Source organism: Nuphar pumila, chromosome 5 (genome assembly GCF_984573655.1).
Source record: "Nuphar pumila chromosome 5, dmNupPumi1.hap1.1, whole genome shotgun sequence".
NCBI classification, from domain to species: Eukaryota; Viridiplantae; Streptophyta; class Magnoliopsida; order Nymphaeales; family Nymphaeaceae; genus Nuphar; species Nuphar pumila.
Window position 1 is genome coordinate 50,803,817 of NC_143253.1, and position 12,780 is coordinate 50,816,596.

A 12,780-nucleotide genomic window follows, 5' to 3' on the forward strand; every position below is an offset into this window, starting at 1 on the left:
CATACCAAACCCTAGGTCACACTGAAGTTTCAGTATCGGTTCAACCAGAGTTTAGATTAAGATTCATAATTTGTCAATAAAAAAAAATTTTAAGTTTTGCTTATGGGCCTTATTAGCTGAGTTTAGACCCCGGATTAACATCTCAAAGTCGGATCCAAGTCTGGACAGCCTTCACCCCTGTGTCAGTTACGTAATATCTTAATGAAAAATAAGGTACAAGGACGATTTTGTGAAAATTTTGAATTAATAAAAACTAAGTTGTAAATAATTTCATATATAAAAATACGTTTTTTACTAAATCCCTATAATTAAACAAGTAAAAACCATCGCAAATATTAAAATGAATTGATACGGATCCGGATGGCGTCAGTTTCTGGCGGCTACGCTCTGATGACATGACACTGCACATGCTTCTTAGACACACAGAGCATGACAGGATACTTCACCAGAAACACAAAAAAAACACCTCAACAATAAAAGTCTGATAGAGGGCCCCAAGATCTACACTATTATTTTGAGTGAATGTACAAAAGAGAGATCTTACGTTCACGGAGAAAAGAGAAATTACAGTCCCCTTGTGCAATGCAGTGGCAACTCCCTGAACAACCCTGCAAATGATGGCAAGCAGCTCCAAGAGCAACCTACTTTAGATGCAACGACATGGCGGGTCATCTGCAAACGTGGGATGGCTGAACTTGCTCAATTAAACAACAAAAACAGCAAAAACCAACTCCACGGATTCATTGTGATTGTCCACAACCAGCTTCAATGGGCTGCCTCCTCTAAAGTGCCGGAAGCATCATCTTCCGCCAAACAGGCAGTGATGTTCTTATACAGAAGAGAAGATAAACGGGTAGGAGGCAAATTTTCATCTTTTCAGAGCCTTTCTGCTAATTGTGATGGGAGTTTGTACTTTCAAGTTGCTACCATAAATTGGTCCTTGGCAAATTTGAGATATACGCTATGATGAGAAGTTATCACAATGGTGTACGAAGTTTCTTCATCTAGAAAATGCTTTTTTGGTGGTAAAACAAGGAAACCTGGCAGTTTTCATCATCTACAAGCAGCTAATGGTAAACAGTAGAAGTTGAAGATCAATGAAATCCTTGAAAGAATCAAGGAAGAGATAATGCCAGACTCTGCTGAGATATATTAGCAACGTTCAGTGCAAGTCGAAGGGGGACTTGCAACGCAATAATACTTAGATGAAGAATAGAGTGGAGACTTGCTCTTAATTAGTCCTCTGAACCAAGGAATTCAACCAATGTAAAAAACCTTCAGGCCGGTCTTCTTCCCTAACCACCTGCCCAAAAACAAACATAAGAAGCTGACACAGATAACAGTTGATTTTGTATAATTGGTGACACAAAACAACCACCAAGAAAGTGAGTCCAGTAGATGGATAACAATAAAGATATGCAAAATAAAAAAATAAAATAAAAAAACCTATATCACATAGATACTCTCCCAGTAGATCACAGGGCAATTTCCTTCATTCATCAGCGGGAACCAATTCAGTTTTTCTTATGGACCATGCACGAAATCTATGTTTGTAATGTCTTGATTCAGGTTGGTTTATTGGGTGGGTTTAAGTTGGGTTGGGCTATGTCAGGCTTGATGGGTACCAAATATGAATCTCTGAAAGGTTAAAAGATAAAACTACAGAGAATCCAATGTCCAGGAAGCAAGCGTTATGCCTAAGTTGGTAACGTGTGGATCATCTGGAACTCATTATCCCAAAAAACCAAAAAAACAAAATCCCTCACAGGTTGTTATTCAAAACCTGAAAAAAAAGTAAAAAAAAGCCCCACACGAGAACCGAGAAGGCTGGACAAAGTGACGCTTTAATTCTTGGACATGGATAAGAATACGTGGATGGAAAAAGTTGCAAAAAATACCCCTTATTAATTTTTTTTCTTGTAATTTTGTCCCTTTTCACTCTCATAAGTTTAGATTATGTGAAATGACTAAAACTCCCAGTCGCACCAACTTTTAGTAGTAGTTTCCACCTAGATCAGACTATGATATGCACTTTCACTAGCTATTCCTTTCTTTTGGGATAAGCTGGGATTTGCATTTGAACTGAGATAATTTGACACTTCTCTCATAATGTTTAACAGTAATAGAAGTAGCACTTGGTTTATTCTCCAAACAGGGTATCCTAAGTATTCACTTCAAACACGGACATCTTCTGAAACATTGTGATATAGAAAATGTTCTATCTTCATGAAGTTCTTTAGCACAAAAAAGGCAGGCTGAATTTATGATACATCTTCAATATGCATTGCTGAATCAATCATGAGAAAGTTTAAAACATCAATAACGACTTAACGACTTAACGAGTAGGTTAATGTAGCGAGTGCGTCAACTATAAACCTCGCCTAATGTTTAACCTATTAATCAGTTCATGCAATTGGAATGTCAATTGCACCGACCATCCATTCAATAGTCCATTCGCTTAACAGTGACTAATAGAAGAACAACTGGATCCTATGAGAATAAATAACAAATGGGTTTTGCAAGCAAATAAATATGTAAAATACCATATTGTGATAAACCTAACAGCACATGCAACAGCAGCATAATTCTAGATAACTAACTCCAAGACTCCTCATTTCAACAGCAGAGGAATATAATGAGTGCAAATAAAAGTAATTATATGACATTCATGAAGAGCAACACAGTTTCTTCAGAATCATACCAATCAAGTCAGCAGACAATTATTAAAGCAAGTAAAAGCGGGTCTTGCACATACAAATCTTAAAAAAATGGAAGGCATTATAAGATAGAGAAATCAGTGTGTATGAAGTAAGAAGACAAAAGGCTGTATATACCTGAACAAGGATATCTGTCGGTAGCCCCATTACTGTCAGGAACTCAATGCCAACTTGATTCCAATCAATGTTTCCAGTTTCATGTTTGTCTCTATCACTACATAACCATCTATCATCATGATTCCACTGACTTCCTATCCACAAGGTCAGGGCTTTAACTTTCTTAATGCCTAGAGAATCAGTGACTGGTGTTAGGACAAGTAGAGCTCCTTTGGAATCAACTCCGTCCAAACCATGTGGATCAATCTGCTTTGCATTTGGCCACTGATATACAATAGGATGCAATGAATCTGCAGCATGTAAACATTTAATGTTGGACGCAGTACTACCAGATGATTCTTGGGCAGCATGGCAGCTGCTACTAGTTAAAGAATCAATCTTGTGACACAACCCTTCTGATACTAAATCTCTTAAACACATATACCTTTGATATTTTACACTTGATTCTCTGTCTTCATTTGAATCATGCAGCTTGGAATCTGAAAGTTGGTCTCCATTATGCTTATCACTTTCCATCATCATACCCACTGACATACTAGTACAAGCAGAAGAGCAAGCATTTTCCAGCATTCTGGAATCACCAGAGAAAGTGGGTAACACAAGTGATGGCGACATATTTCCTCTACGCTGAGCAAGAGAAGTGGAAGATCCTTTAGAAGGTGAACTTGATATCCGACCACAAAGCTTTGATTTTTTTTCATTGCTAAATTGTTCATTGTCACTACACACAGGGTAACGGTACTCAGATGATGGAACTGAGACGCTGGGCCAAATCAATGATGCAGGTGATGAAGCTGATGAATTTGCAGAACATGAAGGTGAGAAAGAAGATTCTGAACTAAATCTGAAATCACGGTTTACATCAGAAGCAAGCGAACCAGAGAAAAGATTAAGGGGTGGTGGCTTCAATGACAACAAAGACGATGAAGTTGTTGATGATGATGATGGCAGTGATGAAAATTTGTCAGAAGACAAAAGCTGAGTCTTGTTTACAAAAGTATCAGCATCCTTCACCAACACTGAGCTTGAATATATATTGGATGACGACACCCCTGAAGCCGACAGCCACTCTTTTACATTGCCACAAACAAATTTTCGCCTCAATTTGCTCCAACCGATTTCTCTGGCTGGAAGGTGAGTCTCAAGCCCAATGCCAGACAATGATGCAAACGGAGGCACAACACCTCCTGTAAGGGCTCTATGAAAAATCTCAAAATCTAAGTTGTATGAGTCAACTATCTTCAAACCTACTGGGATGTTAGTCTCCAGTTCTACATGCTCCTTCCTAACCTCCTTTGTAGTATCCGAGCTTTCACCACAAAGAAGGCTTTTTGAGAAAGCATCCCAAAACTCGGCTGGTTCGTCACCTTCTTCAATTGCAACCACAGGACCCTGAGCTCGTTCATACCGAACAACCTGACATGCAGCTGCTTTGGCATCCCTTGCCATGACCGATTCACATTTCTTCCCAATCCAAACATAAATTGCTGAAGGTATATTGACAATAAAAGCACCTCTAGAATCTAAAGCTGCTGCAGAAGGTTCACTCAACAATTTTGGAACAAGATGCAAAGGGTCATATGGCGAATGTGGTGCTATCCTATAAATCCTAACTATCGAACTTGGGCTCAAAGGAACAGCATGGACTCTCTTTTGGCACTGCAACAACTGACATGCAAAACCCATATTTGGATTTGTGATCCCTCTAGCAGCCTTCACATACTGAAATGCATCATCGAAGCTCTGACCCTCCCTCCACATAAGGTAAGCAATTACCAACGATGTAGAGCGTGAAACTCCTTGACAGCAATGAACAAGAACTCTCCCTCCTTGCTCCTTCACATCTTCAAAGTAGTCAAAAACATCATAAAGTATACTTGTGATATCTTCTGACGGGATATCGTGTAACCAGAGAGTCTTGTAGACAAGGTCACTCTTGAAGTACTCTGGGCAAACAAAACCAACGCAATTGAGGACATGGGTGATACCGTGTTGGCTCAGAATTTCCCGATTCTTCGCAACTGAATCTCCGCCAAGGTAGATATGATCCGCCACCTTTGAGCATTCCTTATCGAAGCAGGCAATTCTCTCCCTCCTGACACTTGTTCCTGATGAAACCAAATTCTTCTCAAAGGGACCCAAATCAAGTTTCAATCCTTCGCTGGGCTTCCCAATTTCTTTCATAGCGCCCGGAGTGGGAGGCTGAAGCCAATCCCCTGTATCATCTGACCCTGGTTTCGGCCACTCATCCAAGCTCCGACGACTGATCGCCAGCGGCTGAAGAGGCGGCAAGCATGAACGAGCCTTCAAATTCTGCTGGGACCTAGGCGTAAGGGGCACGGGGAATCCCCCGAACGGGTTGGCCGATTTCTCTGGGTCAAATAGATCGGTTTGAGGTTTCCCATTGTCGCAGGAGATTGGAGGAGGCGTCGATCGGGCTGACCAGGAGGCCGACCGCCAGAACGACTTCTGGCCACTGGAAACCTTAAACTGCCCTCGTGGACTGCCCGAATCAGCTTCATCCCCCAACATTTCCCCGTTCACCACCACCACCACTAGAAATCAAGCTATCCAGAGAAACCCAAATCCCAAATCCCAAACCCTAACCCTAATTCCACTTCTCATGGACAATCCAACGTGACCGAAACCCTTGGCACCAACCAACTCATCCATGAAAAACCTCAAAAACCCTATAAACCAAAACGATAAGAACCGATTAAGGATCGCTCTATAACAAAACGAACGTCCAAATCAACGCCGAAAATTATCCGATCAAGCTACTAAAGATAATAAAAACTACTAAATCCACACATTAAAAGAAAAAAAAAAGGAAAAGACACCCACTAATAAAATCAATGAGAAAAACACTAAAGAAGTAATCAAATGGGATTTTTTTTTTCAATGAGAAAAACCCAACAAAGTAAAACAATCAAAACGGAGAAAGAGGGATGGAATGAATTCCTGCGGATAATGAGACGCATACAGAATGAAAATCATGCAATAACGATAAAAGAACAACTCACTACATAGGAAAAAAAAATTGAAGCCAAAAATTGAGATTTGAGGACTCACCAGGCGATCTAACTATGATCATGCAGAGAGAGAGAGAGAGAGAGAGAGAGAGAGAGAGAGAGAGAGAGAGGGAAAACCCTAGATGGCGAAAACCCTAAAGAGTTTTTTTTTTTATACTGAGAAGGCTCTCGGTTCACCGTGGTTAAGAGAAGGGGTTAGGTGCTGCAAATTGTACTACGGATTCGGTCCAATACCCTATAGGCCTGGCCCGATACGTTATGTTGGATTTAGGGTGGACCCTCTAGATCCAAACTCGACAGATGGTTACATTGGATCTAATAAGTGGTTTTCTACATGGGCATCGAATCGGATTAGAGATGCAAATCAGATTCAGAAGTATTAATGAGTTAAGAGAAGAGTGGGTCGGATCCAACTATGTGGGATGTAGCTGGGAGATCTCCAACATGATTTGGGGTCCAAATCCTGAATCCTATTAGCCTACATCTGCCCGAATCGGATATACTTGGACCCGAACCATTTCAAATGTCACTGCTTGATTTTGGTATTGACTCTTGATGGGACCAACACTGTGCACTTTGAAATTTTGTCACTAACTGGACTAAACTTGCTCATAAGTGGCAGTTTGGTGTGACTTTAATGTGGCAATTAAGGTTAGCAGTAATGTGGATTAATATATCAATACATATAAAAACATATTATCATCTTTGGCCTTCACATGCTACTCAGAGTATCATGCTAATATTTTTTATGGAACCTAAAAGTGTTCTTTATAAGTGAATACTAATCCCTATAAAGTAGCGTTGCACATCTTTTTGTTCAACTTTCGGATCAAATATATTTAATGGAAAAAGTCTCCCTTGACTTACTTTTAGCTGATTGGCAATAAATCGCCTTCATTGTTAATGACTTTTGGAGACCCTAAATGTTGCTTGGTTCAGTTTTGCAGAAAACTTATTATTCTACGTTGAAAAACAGTACATGAAGATTTCAAAGTTCCAAGTTTAGGGATCTGAGTGATTGAGCATTGGAGACTTTATACTTTTATATCGAAAGTAGAAAACTTTGGTCAATACGATTGAGTTGCTCTAGATTTTTTTTTTTAGCTCGAGAATGTAGTATAGACATGAAAAGATAGCTATAGGTTGTCAGGACCCTTCTCCCTTTCTCTCATCCTTCCATGCATCAGCACCCCTTTAGCTTCACAGCACACAGTGTTTAAGGACTGTTTTCTTTTTGGTTAATAACGTAGATGGCCCCTTATTTTTATTAAAAATATCATTGCTAGCCGCAAGCTAAAAAAAAATATAATAAATATAGTCAATTTACGAGAAAATAATTTATATGTCACCTGATTTTTTTCAGGTGACACTTACATGGCATCTGATTTTTTTAAGCGATAACTTAGACATGTGGTTTGATCAAAACGTGTAATTTTTTGGGCGATAAAAAGGTAAGACTAAGGGTGGCAATCGAGTCGGGTTGGCGGGTCATGTGGGTGGGTCAGCATACCTCAACACGAACCCAACCCGTTTATTAAACGGGTCGGCTGTGGCAAACACGAACCCGACCTATTTATTAAACGGGTAACCCGACATGACCAGGTAACCCGTTTAGTAAACGGGATGGGTCGGGTAAACGGGTTGGTGGGTTAGCGGGCAGGTTGGTGAGTTTGGTTGTCGGGTTGGCAGGTCGGGTTGGCGAGCGGGTCGGGTAAACAGGTTAACCCACCCGCCTAACCCGTTTATTAAACGGGTCAGCCTGGTTGGCATACCCCTAACACGAACCCGACCCATTTAATAAACGGGTTAGGCGGGTCGACCCGTTTATGACACGTACCCGTTTAAGCCAAACCCGAACCCGCCTAAGAAGCGGGTTGGCGGGTCGTGTCAGGTTTTGCCACCCCTAGGTAAGACCGTCAAGAAAAAAAGTAAGTGGTCATGTTTGACAGATTTTGATTAGTGAATTAGCCATGTTTGACATATTTCTCTGAACTCCGCCAAAACAAAAAATAGTGCCAAAAGTGAGTGTCATTTTCTATTTTTATCACCTTTTGGCAGGCCTCTGATTGGCAAAATCCTTGAAATCTCTTCTGTCCACTGCGAGTGAGTACACTTAGGGCACATTGGGTTGGATCATTCTAATTTACTTTGTCATTTGAATGAGAAAGTGAATCTGATTTGTATATGCAGCCGAACATAAAAAGTTAAGCTGTGAGAAAGAGAATCACTATATAATTTGCTTGAGATTCAAAAACACATGAGACCCCCATGTGATTCTGAATCTCAAGCAAATTACAAAGTGATTCTGAATCATGTTTTTTGAAAGGAGCAGCCAAACACCCTTACCTTCAACTTTATAGCAGGAGATGCTCTCTGTAGGTTTCGAAATCATGACATCTTGTCAACTTTTTACAAATCAGATGAAAGAAGACCTTGTGGGCTTAGATACTTGTTTGTAGCAAGAGGTGTTTGTGAATAACAACGACAATAAATTGAAAATTCTTATACATACGATGAGTGTATAAGCAGTGAAGCAAATGAATACAACTAATGTCCTCAACGCCGCCCCACTTGCCAAGTCGCTTTCTTTTTGTTTTAAAGTAAATCTCTCTCTCTCTCTCTCTCTCATGAATTCATGTGGAAGGCACGTGTCTAAGATAGTATTCTATGCGTAACCAACGTATCTAAGATAATATTCTCATTTCTTCATATCGTTTCATCTCAGATAAAGAGGTGAGGCACTAATGATATTTTTACATAAAAAAAGGCATTTAAGAAGTCGCATGTCTAGAGGAATCTTATTCAGCACGCTGCCCTTTAGGTGTCCTATGTACATCTATGGCACATGCTGCACTGATCTTCCCCATTTCGTTGGGAAAGACTCTCTCTCTCTCTCTCTCTCTGCTACTTTCATACCTTCAAACGTCATAATCTCCACAGGTAGCTCGATACAATATAATAAGTATTAGTTCTTATTACTGATCTTCTATTTCGAGCAATCTGAAATTCAACAAAAAAAAAACTACTGCAAAAGAAACAAAAACTATATATCACAAATAGCTAAGATGCATTAACTCACGTCACTGTCCTCCCTAATATAAAAGGAACATGAATACGGGAAATGCAAAAAACTGTCATTTGAAATATTGTAGTAATTATACATGGACTAGCAATATCCGTGAGGTCAGATGATCTAGACAAATGAAAGAAGCTAAAGTTGATCGGATCACATATCCGAGGATTTTACATGGCATTGGGCCCATGCTCAGATACAAGGCTATTCAACTGAGAGGTCACACATCAAGGATCTGAGATCCCTCTTGTAAAGGGAAATAGGACCAGACCCTCGGATATGAGGGGTTTCGTTCTCAGATCCTTGGATCTCCAATCCAAGGCACTCCCTCGGTTTTGAGATCCGAGCCTTCCAAACACAGCCTAAGAGAAGAAAAAGCCAAATATGAACCTTAAGATCGTATTTGATACACCCAACAAATGCTGTCCGGTAGTCACCAGTTGCACCCATAGTGTCCCGCACTGACGTGTTACAACGCATCAGGGACGCTGTTTGTCCCGTCCAGGAAGTTCCCTGCAGCACATATCAGACATAGGATGCACATTGCAGGGGCCACTTTGTCCCTGCGGCAGTGCGTCCAGCATATCAAACACCACCTAAAGGATGATACAAGAAGCATAACGTGTGGACTTGCGGCAAGCCCAAGACTTAACCCTAACAAAGCACACCCTCATCTAGCTGGGCCAAATCATGATGACCAACGTTCTTCCTAGGGATGGCAGTGGACCGGGGGACAAGGGGGCCCGCCCCGTTTGGACCGGGGATGAAGGGCATGAAACAGGGATGGAGGTGGGGATGAAGGTTAAAATCTATCTCCGTGCAGGGATGGAGGCAGGGATGGACTTACGCTTTCCCCCACCCCGCCCCGCCTCCAATCCTTCAAGGGATGAATATAGATAGAGGGGAAACAGGGCCTCGCCCCACCTCGCCCCTGTTTGGACCGGGGATGGAGGCAGGGGTGGAGGTTAAAATCTATCTCTGTGAGGGGATGGAGGTTCAGATTTTGAGACGGGGCAGGGGTGGAGACCTTGTCCCTCCCCCCCCCCCCCCCCCCCCGCCTGCCATCCCTAGTTCTTCCATATCAAGTTCCTTTGAGAAGTAAAACATCAACACTTTTATTACATAGAAAAGACATGCACAATGGGCAACAAACCCAGACGCCCCCTCAGAACTAGGACCATGACTAATGTTTCCCCACACTTGGATCAGTAGGAACATCTAGGTTTTATATAAAAAACTGCCCACTCTTCATTTCAAGGAATCTAAACTCCCAGCAAGTACCAGTTACTAGACCATTTACAGGCTTTCAGAACATTAATTTAACAATATTCAAGGCCAATAGACATATGCCACAAAATAGATGAATGATAATACAGAGAACGGGGCCTTAAATTATTGCACGTAACAGGAAGCTGGACCGAAAGGAGGTTGTCGGGCATACTCGTTTGTGACTGGAGCAGATGCAACTCCACGATGGTTGAGCAAGCATCTGAAGTATTCTAGCCTTGGTAACACGGTTTCATTTCCAGCTGAAGTAGCCTCCCTGGTGCTCCATAACCGCTCTGTGAAAAGGGTCAAAGAATCATTGAAGCATAGTGCAGAGTGTCCACCAGAAATAGAATGAGATGCACTTTATTATATATAGGGTGTTCTCAACTTCCACGATACAACATTTTAGAAACAGGGTTAGTATTTGGTCAGGTCACAACGAGCAGAAAATGCCATTTATCAACATCTTTTTCTATTTCTTTTGCATATCAAACCTTACAGAAGTGATCTACGTGAATACATGGTTTGTTTAAAAGGAAGTGATCACAATGTCTAAAGTCGGGTTTGTTTAAAAGGAAGTGATTACAATGTCTAAAGTGGGGTTTGTTTAAAAGGAAGTGATTACAATGTCTAAAGTTGGTTTTCAAAGATCAATGTCCCACAATGTTCAAAATTTTCAGGGCTCAATACATCATGTTTATACATCAGAAAAACACAATCCAAGGTGCATTCACTAGCAAACAGACCATGCTGAAAGCATGTGAGGTTGGATTAGATCGATACAGCTCACACCTATGATTTCTAGATAGGTCGGAAGTCTACCACATACTATATATATAAGAATTGGTTCCTCCTACTGTCCACACAGTGGACAGTGCTGATTTTCAACATTCTAAGCTATATTTTGCAAATCAGACCCTACAAATGTTTTCAGCATAATTCATTTGCTAGGAATTGGCTGTTGGATCACATTTTTTTTATTAAAAAATGATTTTATAAACTTCAAAATTTTTGAAAATTCCAACTCGTTGATTTTTGAAGCCTTATAAAAACCTGCTCACATGTAATCAGATAATTTAAAAGCTGAACCACTTACCCACAATATGACTGTAAGGATGTGTCGACATGGTCTCTTTTTAAGAACCAGCCCCTGGTTTGTGTTTTCTTACAAAAATAATATGATTTTATAACATTAGTATTTAAAAATTTCTGACCTATTGACTCTTAAAAAATATGTTTACTTGTTAGAACTACATAATCCAAAAGCTGGTTCCCACTAATTCGTCTCTGTTGAACACATGGGGATGAGTAGAATTAAATAAATAAATAAATAAATAAAAGAATGGTGAAAATTGGAGTGCACACTGTGCTCACAGATAAATCTGTGCACATCTAACCATCTCTCTCTCTCTCTCTCTCTATATATATATATATATATATATAATTTTTTTAGCATAACCTTACAGATGTGATCTACATGCTTGATTTCATAGGAATCAACTCTTGGATAATTTGATTCCAACATGTGGGAAGGTTTTTATAGATTAAATTAACCCAAAATTTTCATAAATACTCAAGACTGAAAATTTCATTTTTTTTTCATTAAAAAACACAATCCAAGTGTCAATTCTTAGCAAATTAACCATGCTGAACACACATCTGTGGGCTCAGATATGCAAAAAAAAGTGCCAAAATGCCTAGTTCATATGGTTATTCGTACATTTCTGGTTTGCATATTCTCCACCATATATATATGTGAACTAGGCATTTCCAATACTTTTTTTGCAAATCCAACCCTGCGGATGTGTGCTCAGCATAGTCCATTTGCTAGGAATTGATTGTTGGATCATGTTTTTCAAAAGAAAAACATGATTTTTGGATATTTGAATATTCACTAAAATTCTAAGATGTTGATTTTTAAGCCTTAAAAAATCTTGTTTATGCAGCAATGGGATGATTCAAGGGCTGGTCTCTTTAAAAGCTAGCATGTAGATCAGACCTATAAGGTTAGGTTCAAGAAAAAAACAATAAAACCCATGAAAATCTCGTTTAACACTAGTTCTCAGACTTCCAGTTATCATATTCTAGTGGTGCTATATATATAGGGTTAATGTTTGGTGCTATTGAAGGCACGGAATTATATGAAACTACTGTGCTGGAAATCATAGGTTTAGATTTCTTTTGTAGATTAAATTGTATGGATGTGATCTACATGTTTTGTTTAGTGGGAAATGAATTTTGAATCATACAATTGCAACACATAAGCAGGTTTTTGGCTTAAAAAATTAACGGTCCATGCGCTAAAATTTCATGACTCAAAAAAACATATTTCTGGATCGAAATAACACAATCCAAGGTTTGATCCTTAGCAAACAAACCATACTGAACACATTTATGTGGTCAGATTAAGTCGATAAAACTTGAACCTATGATTGTCAGCTCAATAGTTCCATATAATTTGGGGCCTTCAATAGCACCAAATATTAACCCTATATATATATATATATATATATATATATATATATATATATATATATATATATATATATATATATATATATATAACACCGCT

General features: G+C 39.6%; 2 protein-coding genes across 2 annotated transcripts in view; both read right to left on the reverse strand.

The window, feature by feature from the left end:
- Positions 1 to 485: 485 nt before the first annotated feature.
- On the reverse strand, positions 486 to 5,652 carry LOC149837576 (protein-tyrosine-phosphatase MKP1-like). Its single transcript, XM_090007429.1, has 2 exons — positions 2,835 to 5,652; positions 486 to 1,303 (listed from the first exon to the last, which is right to left on the reverse strand). Exons 1-2 carry the CDS (start codon positions 5,364 to 5,366, stop codon positions 1,232 to 1,234), a joined length of 2,604 nt encoding a protein of 867 aa, XP_089863555.1. The 5' UTR covers positions 5,367 to 5,652; the 3' UTR covers positions 486 to 1,231.
- Positions 5,653 to 10,029: 4,377 nt separating this feature from the next.
- Positions 10,030 to 12,780, reverse strand: part of HEXO1 (beta-hexosaminidase 1) — an 89,681-nt gene continuing 86,930 nt past the window's right edge. The window contains exon 15 of the mRNA XM_090006131.1: positions 10,030 to 10,501. Coding sequence (XP_089862257.1) covers positions 10,332 to 10,501 — 170 coding nt within the window. The 3' untranslated portion in view covers positions 10,030 to 10,331. The remainder of the gene's footprint in view (positions 10,502 to 12,780) is intronic.

Bases quoted from the DNA above. Each gene is read 5' to 3' on its own strand.
- LOC149837576 (XM_090007429.1), bottom strand. From the start codon at position 5,366: ATGTTGGGGGATGAAGCTGATTCGGGCAGTCCACGAGGGCAGTTTAAG. The intron at 1,304-2,834 runs GTATATACAGCC...GTTTTTGGGCAG, and splicing joins CGACAGATATCCTTGTTCAG to GTGGTTAGGGAAGAAGACCG.